At 41.1% G+C, this 12,157-nt stretch overlaps 1 protein-coding gene across 1 annotated transcript in view; it reads right to left on the reverse strand.

The window, feature by feature from the left end:
- The window catches only part of angpt1 (angiopoietin 1), a 142,250-nt gene extending 134,839 nt beyond the window's left edge, over positions 1-7,411 (reverse strand). Inside the window, exon 1 of the mRNA XM_020939302.2 lies at positions 6,983-7,411. Within this exon, the coding sequence (XP_020794961.1) occupies positions 6,983-7,411 (429 nt within the window). The remainder of the gene's footprint in view (positions 1-6,982) is intronic.
- Between the last annotated feature and the right edge of the window lie 4,746 nt (positions 7,412-12,157).

Below are 12,157 nucleotides of genomic sequence, written 5' to 3' on the forward strand. Positions count from 1 at the left end.
CTTTTCTGTGCTTCTGTTGTGTTGGAGATGGTTCATGTTAAACTTTACACGAACACTAGGTTTAAATCCTCGCCTCCTAGCGCTGTGATGTTGAATTACTTCACACCGCACCGACCTCGACGCAGATCCATAAATAAAAAACGACTGCGACAAGGCGATGGCAGCAGTGTGCGTTGAGTCGACTCAGAACTAAACTTTGTCCTTAAAAACACAGTTTTGACGCTGCTAAAATCGTGTTGTTTGAGATGGCAATTTTCGGTCCAAACTGATAGATTGTTCAGCCCTATTTCACAGTATGGTATTAAACCTTTCTATATTTGGAGACCAAACCAGACCCAAGTTACAGGTCAGATCTATGGAGAGGCAACCCCACTCACAGTCAAACCGCCTTGCTTTTCTATCTGTCTTTCCATCTGTGATTTAGTAAATGTAAGGCAGAGCTGTTTAATGCCATACTGTGGAACATTTCAGGCAGAGCAATGACAAACAAGTGACGGACCCTCCACCGTAAAAGTTACACGGCACACCATTAAAACCCTTTTGAACTTTTTCCTTGAGTTTTCAGACGCTCTTAAAACTTATTTGACAATGTTTGCTATTGTGTTCGTTGCGTCTCCATGGTAACCGACGAACATCCCGCCAATATAAATACACGTAGAACACCCCCAGAGTGCAAAGAATCAATACGCATCCAGAACATCGTAAATCTGACAGGTACCACATGCTACTGTAAATTCCTCGAGCTCGCTGAGATTAGATACGAAGAGGAGATAAGACGATATTACGCAGATCCCGGTTTTCCTCGGTCGTAATTTCGAATGAATAGTTGTGCGTGGATACAACTGAAATATGTTGTCAAAGGGCTGGAATAACAGGGCACGGTGGCAGGTTAGTGTGACGAACAAGCTATAAATTAACCCCACATGTCTGTAAATAGAATTAATCTTCATCCGCCGTTGCAATTCGTCTCAAACTTCAACTCTTATCTGGACAGACTCTTGCCTCATGTTACCCTGAGTTTTTAGTTCAAGATAAACGCATAATCCAGCCAATTAATAACAGATTAAACTACGCAAATCTCGTTTAAGACCGCCAACGTCTCAACCAAATATAGAAGTTTGTTTATTTTACTCAAGTATTATTTTCTGAGAGTACGCAGTGCTTGCTTTGGAGACCCAGTTTCGTAAAGCCTAAAAAAGCATGAGTTCTGCCAAGTTCTGACAATTTGGATGGTAGCTGGGTAGATGTAGTATGTTCGGGCGTATTGGATTTGTCAGAATGGTCTTTGTGGTTGAGAGGGATCCGGGGGTTAAAGCTGAAACTTTTATCATTGTATGTAATCTTAAAATCACTGTCAGAGAAAATATAATACCTGTTTTCATCTGTTGCAGAATTCTTTAGATATTGTATTAACAAACTCGCCGAGGCTAAAAGAAGGCCGATCAGGCTCAAAGAAAAACAATACCTGGACTGGAGCTGGACTACCAATGGAGTAATCTGAAATCCAGGACTAAATCAGGTCTAAACCAGGCCTCAACCTGCACTAAACAAGGAATCGGGACTATGACTAAACAAAGGACAAATTCAGAAGTAATCCAGGAGTAAATCCAGAACTAAACAATGACTAAACAAGGACTAAACCAGGACTAAACTGGGACTAAACTATAACTATGATCTGACATGATTTCTGTACTACACCAGGAGAACTAAACTAGGTCTTAACTAGGGCAAATCAGAGCTAAACCAAAACTAAAACAGGGCTAAACCAGTACTGAACCAGAACTATATCAGTCCAAGACCACCAGGATTAAATCAGGCCTAAACAAGTACTAAAATAGGACTAATCAGGGACTAAATCGGGACTAAACTACAGCTACGATTACTACAACATGATTTGAGTACGACACAAGAAGAACTGAAACAGGTCTTATAGGGCAAGTCAGACTCAAACCAAAACTAAACCTGGACTAAACCAGTACTGAACCAGAACTATAACAGTCCAAGACCACCAGGATTAAACCAAGTCTAAACCAGCACAATAAATGGACCAAAACAGGGACTAAACTGGGACTACACAAGGTCTAACCCAGGACTAAAACAGGACTAAACTAGGACTAAACCAGGACTAAAGTAAAACTACAACACGATTTGAGTACTACACCAGAAGAACTAAACCAGGTCTAACCCAGAACTAAAACAGGACTAAACAAGGACTAAACTAGGACTAAACCAGGATTTAACTAAAACTACAACACAAGTACTACACCAGAAGAACTAAACCAGGGCAAGTCAGACTCAAACCAAAACTAAACATGGACTAATCCAGTACTGACCCAGTTCTAAACCAGGACTATACCAGGTCTCAACCAGGGCTAAGACAAGTAACCCAGGACTAAGCAGGTGTAAAGTTGGAGGATTACCACCTCTAAATCAGGTCTAAACCAAGACTTAACCAGGATTAAACTATTAAACAAAGTCTCCTGCACCCGAGCTAAACCACTATAACTGAATTATAATGTTAAGTGTTGCTTCAAAGCCAGCCACTTCTGTTTGAGAGAAATGCAAACACCAGAAGTTATTTCAGTCCAGTGGATTCTGGAGTTCAAGTCTCACAGCTTCAAAAATAAAGCTTTTTTTTTTTTTTTTTCTCCTCTTCTCAGGCCCTCTCCCGGGACTTTCTCTGACTTCCTGCCATTAAAGAGACAGCCCACTGGAGAAGTGACATACAGCTACCACCTCTGCTCTGCACCGCATTTAAAACAGCTCAAGGCAAAACGTGAGCCAGCAGCAGGACTCACTGATAGACCTGTAGCATGACGATCGTGAGGCTTAAAGGTCCTGTGTTACTCAAAACTGACTCCATGTTAGATTCCGGAGATGTTAACCTCATCAAAAACATATCCGGGGTTGTGTTTTGTTTCATTCACACATGTTTGAGTAACCCTTTATTGTTAGTCTGTCTACTTCTTAAAACTCAAAATGATCTGTTCCACCTTGTGAGTCAGTTCCAGGGCTGAAATCATCCAAATGTTATGGAGTTTAAAAACACAGTGGAGCACTTATTGCATTACCGCATGACATCACAAGGCTCAAGGGTTAAAAATTGGACACAGAATTAGGACTAAACTTGGACTAAACCCTGAACTAAGCCTGGACTAGACCGTGACTAAATCAGGATAAAACTAAGGCAAGTTCAGACAGACGTGACTGACAAAAATTAAGAGTACCACTACCTGAAAGTAATATTACTCAAGTAGAAGTACAAAGTGGGGGTACAAGAAATTACTGGAGTAAAAGTAATTGTAAAATCTGGTGTTTGTAAAGGACAAAAAATATGTTAATTCAATTCAATTCAATTCAATCTTTATTAAGAACACATGATATCTGGTTCATAGTATAAAAAAATAAATAAATAAATAAAAAAATAAAATAAACTAAAATTAAATCATATTTGAAGGAGTGAGAAATAACTTTGTATTGCAAGATAAAGCTGTGGTACTTGTACATACTCATAGTGCGGGAAGGAACCAAAACATTTACTCAAGTAGTACTGTTACATTGTAACTTATATTACTCAAATAGCACTGTTACACTGTAAAATCAATTACTCAAGTAATACTGTTACATTACAAAATATATTACTCAAGTAGTACTGCTACTCTGTAAAATGTATTACTCAAGTAGTACTGTTACACTCTAAAATCAGTTACTCAAGTAGTACTGTTACACTGTAAAATGTATTACTCAAGTAGTACTGCAACACTGTAAAATCAATTACTCAAGTAGTACTGTTACACTGTAAAATATATTACTCAAGTAGTACTGTTACACTGTAAAATGTTTTACTCAAGTAGTGCACTGTAAAATCTCAAATAGCAGTAACTAAGCATGCTGTCAGGAAATTGCTCCTATAGGCACAGTTTTATTAGAAAGTTCTAACCATACTTGAAAGAGAATGTAACTGAGTACTGTGGGTGTTTGGAAAAGCCCTTATAAATAAAATGTATATTATTATTACCACGAGCACCTCTGGGCAAGTGTTAACACATACAAGAGCAACGCTATCTCTTCAGGGAGGCTACGGAGTCTCATAGCACAAAATGTTCAGTGAGGTAAAAGTGTGGGGTTACATAACAACAATGAAGAATTATTATAAACATTTTCATATTTTTGGCTCCTGATTCAAAAGAAAAACATTTAAGGTACAGTGCAATCCAAGACCTCTTTCACCAAATTGTCAGCTTCGAGTCTTGTCAAATAACCACAATGTATTAGCAGTAATACAATACGGTTTTGAAATTGCATTTTAACTTGGAACACCTGCTTGACTTGTGTTGAGGACTAAACCAGGACTGAATTGGCACTGGACCAGGACTAAACCAGGACTAAACCAGGACTACACCAGGATTATACCAGGATTTCATATGGACTAATCCAGGGGTTAACATGGAGTGAACCAGGACTAAAGTAGGACTAAACTGGGACTGGACCAGGACTAAATCAGGACTAAACCAGGATTAAACCAGGATTCAACATGGACTTAACTAGGACTTAACATGGATTGAACCAGGATTAATGCAGGACTAAACTGGGACTGAATCAGGACTAAGATGGCACTGAACCAGGACTAAATCAGGACTAAACCAGGACTAAACTGGCACAGGACCAGGACTAAACCAGGGCTAAACCAGGACTAAACCAGGATTACACCAGGATAAAATCAGGACTAAACCAGGACTAGACTGTAATGTACTTGAGAACACCTGCTTGACTTGTTTTGAGGACTAAACTGGGACTAAACCAGGACTGAACTGGCACTGGACCAGGATTAAACCAGAACTAAACTAAGATTATACCAGCATTTCACATGGACTAAAAGTAATGTCATCACAGAGACAAGCAGGTGGTAGACCCTCCCCGTGAAAGTTACACAGTGCACCTTTAACATGGACTGAACCAGGACTGAACCGGGACTAAATTAGGACTAAACCAGGACTAAACCAGGACTTAATATTACTAAACCAGAACTAAACAAGGCCTAAACAGGGATCTATAAGTAAACCAGGACTAAACCAATACTAATCTACTATACCAGGATTAAACCTGACTAAACACAACCCCGAACTTGGACTAAACCAGGATTTAAACATGACTAAACCAGGACTGAATCAGGACTAAACCAGGACCAAACCAGGACTGAAACCAGGACTGAACCAGGACTACATTAGGACTGAACCAAGACTACATCAGGACTAAACCAAGACTACATCAGGACTACAGCAGGACTACACCAGGATTACGCCAGGACTAAACAAGGACTAAACCACGACTACAGCAGGACTGAACCAGGACTAAACCAGGATTAAACCAGGACTGAACAAGGACTACACCAGGACTAAACCAAGACTACATCAGGACTAAACAAGGACTAAACCAGGACTACACCAGGACTAAACCAGGACTACAGCAGGACTGAACCAGGACTAAACCAGGATTAAACCAGGACTGAACAAGGACTACACCAGGACTAAACCAAGACTACATCAGGACTGAACCAGGACTAAACCAGGACTAAACCAGGACTGAACCAGGACTAAACCAGGACTAAACCAGGACTAAACCAGGTCTACACCAGGACTAAACCAGGATTAAACCAGGACTAAACCAGGACTAAACCAGGACTAAACCAAGACTGAACCAGAACTAAACCAGGACTAAACCAGGACTAAACCAGGACTACACCAGGACTAAACCAGGACTACACCAGGACTGAACCAGGAAAAAAACAGGACAAAACCAGGATTAAATGTTGCTATAGTTAAAAAAACAAAACAAAAAAAAAACCCAAAAAAACAATTGCCGACTTCCAAGCTTGAAAAAGAGTATGGGGGGGGAGGGCATCTGGCGCAAAACCAAATTAAAACACACAACTTCCAAATAGCGAGTATAGATCAGTATCGGTGTCAACCCGAGAAGGAAAAGCCCATGACTCAAATTAAACTGGTTCCAAAAATGCAAATTGTGGGTCAAAACAAGCGAAAGTTGAGAGCCTCTTTCAGACCAAGCTGGTGTAGTTTAGTTGAGTAACAAACAAATTGAATCAGAGAAGCCCAAACACCCACGCACACACAAACATCTCAATAAATACTCAAGACCACTTCAAACACGCAGCACAGATTTCAGGCGAAGACTTTTTCAGCAAACCGCATAATGGCAATTACCGTCCCAGGCAAAAGTTCTTAAAGATTTTTATGAGAGGCTGAGAAAGGTGTATCAGTTTGAAAAAATGCAGTGAATGAAGAAACGTCTAAATGAGAAGCAGCCAGATGAAGTGATGTCGAGACACTGGCCCTATCCCGCAATCGAAACCTGAACAAATATTAAGTCAAAAAAGTTCATTCTTAAAGAGCTCATACACTATTTTCCGATCTATGTTATAATGTTGTTTCCGTACATCTTCACCACAATCCCTGGAATTTCCAATCTCCACTCAGCAAAAGGTTAAAAGTAGCTGTTAACGTGAAAACTACCACTGCATGACATCACAAGTTGGAACACATTTTGAGTTTTGGACATGCAGACAGACTAATAATATGAATTCAAACAAAACACAACTCCAGGTATGTTTTTGAGCAGGTAACATTATAATTGTGTAATATAAGACCTTTAATATGTACATTCAATATATTTGTTCATTCACAGAATCTTTGAATCTATAAAATTAAATATTGGTGCCACAATGGCGAAATTACAGTGTTGCAACGTTCGAAAACAGTAGGAGAATAGATAGAATCATCGGAATCAAGATAGCTATAGATCAATTTTCATCCACGTCAAATTGTTCAGTTTTATCCACGTGCAAGTATTGAATTTATCAGAATCTTTATGATAAAAAAATAAATAAAAATAAGAATAAAATAATAATAATTGCTATTAATTATTTAAGAATTAAGAAGAGCGAAGTTCAATTGTCTTTCCTTACCTTTTGGAGCCACTGGGTATAGTTTGCCATGATATGCTCGAGTTGTTGGATCTTCTGATTTGGAAACTCCGGTTCTGGAGGAGCGTCTCTCTGGAGTGAGTTCGTATTGTACTGCGGACTACTACTACTACTACTGCTGCTACTACTACTACTACTACCGCTACTAGACCTCATATCCCGGCACGATCCTTCAGTCTCCGGTAAAATGAACGTGTAGGTGCACTGTCCGTGTTGAATCTTGTGGAAGCGTCTATTGCTGTAATTGCTTCCGCTATTACTACTACTACTACTACTACTACTACTACTACTGCCACCTGTGCTACTGACTGCGCCGTCCGCCCCTCTCCGCTGGTCCCCTCCTATGCAGCCTGCAACCACCAAGACAGCTGCAAGTGACACCAAGTTACAACTTAATTTGTACCACAACATTATCGCAAAAATTGAGGAGTTTCAGCGCAATTCAAAGTCTTTTAGAAGTTTTGTTTTGTTGAAAATAGTTTGCCAAAATCAGGGAACTGCAAAAAAGTCCATTGGTTTCAACATCCTTACAAGCAAATTCCAGTGTCCAAATCTTGCAGCCATTTGTAACCACTTCACATTTGGCTCTTGCAAAGAAATAAACTTCCAGATGTCTTTAAAATTTGAAAGCAGCTGTTGAAGTTTCTGCACCGAAATAATTAAAATCCAGCTTCAGTTCTCATCTTTAGTTTCGCAGTCCTTCGCTTCGGCTGCTGCCTGTTGCGCGTGTTGTAACGTCAGACCTCCCCTGGTCTCTGTGCATTTCTTCTCGTCCTCCTCCGCTTTGAGTTAACGACCGGAGAGAGTGAGAAAGAGAGAGTGAGAGAGGAAGGGGAGAGATAGAGCGTCCAGAAGCAGCGGTACACTGAAAGCCTGCCCCTCACCGAGCCGAGGAATGTGTGTGTTTGAATGTGTGTGCGTAGTTAGAGGGGTTTAGCCAGAACAGACCCCGGTGCTGCGGAGTCCGAGGATCCTCTTTCAAAACCCCATGTGCGCGACCTGCTGTTGGCCTGTCACCGGACTCAACAAAAGTGTCGGAGTAATTTATGTGGGACTTGGACATCTCGCTCGGTTAAAACGCAATGGCAGGTGCAGATGTGCCGTTTTGGAGATGTGGATTGTGGCTTTGTATGAGGATAATGTGTAAGATTTTGTTCAGAGAATAAACCAGGACTTAACCGAGACTTAATCAGAACGAGACTGGGACTAGACCAGGACTAAAACAGGACTAAACCCTGACTGATCCAAAACTGGAGACCAGGATTTAACCAGGACTATAGACCAAGATTAATCCAAAACTAGACAGGACTGAAACAGGATTAGACTGGGACTAGACCGGGACTAAAACAGGACAAAACCCTGATTGATCCAGAACTATAGACCAAGAGTTAACAAGAATTATAGACCAAGACTAAACCAGAACTAGAGAGGACTAAACCAGGATTAGACTGGGACTAGACCAGGACAAAAGCCTGACTGATCCAGAACTGGAGACCAGGACTATAGACCAAGATTATAGACCAAGACTAATCTAGAACTAGGCAGGACTAGACCAGGAGTAAACCAGAACTAGACTGGATGATATACCAGGATGATATAGGACTCCGCCAGGTCTTAACCAGAACTACAGACCAGAACTAAACCAGGACTAAACCAGGACTAAGCCAAGAAAAAAAAAAACAGGAATAAACCAGAACTAGACTGGGAGTAGACCAGGACTAAAACAGGGCTAAACCCTGCTTGATCCAGGACTATAGCCCAGCAATAAACCAAGACTAATCCAGGACTAAACCAGGACTGATATGGGCCTACGTATAGACCAGGTCTTAACCAGGACTATAGACCAGGACTAAACCAAGACTAAACCAGGATTACACCAGAAGTAGACTGGGACTTGACTAGGACTAAAACAGGACTAAAACAGGACTAAACCAAGACTGATATAGGACTATAAACCAGGTCTTAACCAGGAATATAGACAAGGACTAAACCAGACTAAACCAAGATTAATCCAAGTCTAGACCAGGATTACACCAGAACTAGACTGGGACGAGACCAGGACTAAACCCTGACTGATCCAGGACAATAGACCATGGTTTAACCAGGACTATAGGCCAAGACTAAAGCAGTACTTAAACCAGGACTATACCAGAACTAGACTGGGCCTAGACCAGGATTAAACCAGGACTATACCAGAACTAGACTGGGCCTAGACCAGGATTAAACCAGGACTAAACCAGGACACATACAACTTCCAGCTGCATTCTTCTTTATAGATTTATAGGTGCTAAAAGTTTCAACTTCTTGCAATTGGGAAAAATGGACTGATTTAAGTGGTAGTCGTCACCATGAGCCATTCACTTGTCCTGTGCAATAAGTAACAACATTTGCTTGTGTTTAGTAGACCTAAATTGATCAACTTATTTAAACTAATTTCCAGATTTTGGCAGTTTGAGCGTTTCCACACGTCCTCCGTATTGACTTAATTAAAAACATGAAAACACATGCACAACTTTGTCAAATGAGGAAGCAAATCAGCAGAAAATGACCCTAATTACAAAAAGCAATTATGGCTACAAATATTGTTCATGATCAATATAAAATCTTTTTAATTAGATACAGGACATGCACGCCATTTGGTTTCTCGCCAATTCCTGCTTGTGTTTGTGAGAAAAATGTGTCAAAAGAAGCCCGCTGTGTTCCGTCCGCATCCGAGTGTTTTATTGGTAATCAGGAAGTGCCAGGTTAGCATGCTAGTTGTTGTTGCTTCTGAAAAGTTCTGAAAAGTGCTTATAAAGTCATTGTGGTGAATACTTAGGATGCCCGAATGAATAAGGCATATAAGGTGAATAAAGTTTAAAGGTGCACTGTGTAACTTTTCTCATAGAGGGTCCGCCACTTGCTTGTCACCATGGAGATATTACTGTTTTGCCTCGATTATTCCACAGTATGGGAATAAATTTGGTTATCACAATGGAGACAAGTCAGATTTATGGAGAAGCAAGCCTGCACATGTTAAGAATTTGTGTTTTTTTTAGCTATAATTGAATAAATACAAGGCAAAAAGTAAAAATCAGGTACAGCACTTCATTAAAATGTTTCTGCTCGTGGTAGTGGATGTTCTTGGTCATGAAGTCATACTAAAATATTTCTCTTCAAACGCGTTTCCCAAATGATTCACTTCCACTCCTGCGCGGACCTGCACAGTATTCTCCCGAACGATGTTTTCAATTAGCCCCAAACTAACATAAACTACATGCTACTTTGTGTCTCATTCCCACTCTATCTATCTCCATTAAGATCTCCTCCGCTCTCCCCGCTCCACGCACACTTTATGTTGTTATGTTCTCAACAAAACACGAGAGTCCTCCAAAAGTGAGATGAGAAGACTGGAATGCTCCTCCGCCTGAAGACGGCACTGTGCTGAAAGCCCAGGGGTCAAAAGTCAAGTCCTTGGTATGGACAGTGTCTTCTATGAGTCGGAACCGGCTCGATACAGCTGTCTGGACACTGGCAGAGACACAGAAGTTTGCTTTCTCACAGATAATGTATAAATTTGTGTGACAGTGCATGTCCGTGTTTGCGTTTGTGAAATCCGCGTTAATGTGAGACAGCAAGTGGTTGACAAGTGTTATTCTATAGCTCTTGGTCAATGGTGAGACATGTGCGTTTTTCCACGGCCCTACATCAGAAAAGGTTGGGGATAGAACATTTTTTTTATTTTATTATCTAAAATGTAAAGAAGAAGGAGGATAGTGTATATAATGGAGAAAGTCATCCAAAAGCAAGATGACAATGTTTTTGAGTTCATGGGCCATATAGTCAACCACATTACCTAGAGACTGTAGGTATGCTAGTACACTGTGTCCCAAAGACTGGGTCGCGACCCTCAGGTGAGTCACAAGAAATGTTTTTGGGTCGCCATGATCTGCATGTAGGTCTGCAATATACAGGGCTACATTTAATGTCCAAAACAGGCCACTTATGAATCCTTTTGTTGCTGCTTCAATGAATGATTACTGTTTTTCATTGTTTAAAACTTGAGTAATACTAACTGTTCAGAGAGACACGATCACTCTGTCAACAATAAAATATCCTCATTAATGTTCAATAATGTTCCAAATTTCTAAAAAAAAAAAAAAAAAAAAAGAAGAAAGAAAAAAAGTTCAAATCCAACTTTATTTTGTGATTTACGTATAATGTCTATTGACTTGGATCATGAAGGTTTGTGACTTTTAAAATATGGCTCCCCAAAAAAAAAAAAAAGTTTGGGAAACACTGTGCCAGTATGAGTACTGTCTTTTTTGTTGCTAACATAAGAGGCACGGTGTCGGCGGCAAGGTTTGAGGGCCGTGCTCCCCCGAGCGGCCACTGGTGCCCCACCCCCCAGCACAGGCCATTATTATGACTATTTAAAAATGATTTTGATTGGCGCATTTCACTTTGGGCTGAGGGCACAAACTTTAGCGCCCAGACCAATGACATCACAGTCTCTGTTTATTTAGTGTAATCTGATTGGACAACTGTTCTGTCACTCACGTCACGTCAACCTGCTGCGTCAACTAGTAGCAGCTTCACGATTAGCGGCAGTTGCTACTTCAGCCTAAAGCTCCACACAGGAACTCGTGGGGACAGAGTCAAAGACACTGACAGACCCGCCGCCGGGACCGAGACAGTTGCCACCAGGCCGGAGCTCTCGCTGCCGCCGCCGGGGCCAGGCAGAGGATAAAGTCTATCCGCCTTTGCCCGCTCGTTTCTGGGTGTAAAAGTTTGACCTGGGCGTAGCGCAGAGGCATAAATCTACCTGGTGAAAGTTTTAGTTTTACAACCAGCTCGTGCACTCAGCTCCCGGACCTCGCGTCACGGACCTGACTGGACCGGGATTTGGACCAGTTTCATCTCTTCATATTGGACAATACACTTTTGGAGACAGAACCAGTGGGACAGTGGATAGAGGAAACACTCTGCTTCAGTCTCTGGAGAAGGTAAGAGGCTGGTTTTCATTAATTTGCGGCAAATCTGAAGATGGAGCGTCACAGAGAAATAGTGTTTATAGTTAAATAGTGCGTAAATGAGCTGGTGGGTGCGGTGGTTGTTCTGTCGTGTGCTGTAGGAGCGGCGCTGATGTCGTGTGTTCATGTTGTGACCAGAGCCTCT

The sequence above is a fragment of the Boleophthalmus pectinirostris genome, unplaced genomic scaffold, assembly GCF_026225935.1.
Source record: "Boleophthalmus pectinirostris isolate CB_2022bp ecotype Guang Dong unplaced genomic scaffold, ASM2622593v1 HiC_scaffold_21, whole genome shotgun sequence".
NCBI lineage: Eukaryota > Metazoa > Chordata > Actinopteri > Gobiiformes > Gobiidae > Boleophthalmus > Boleophthalmus pectinirostris.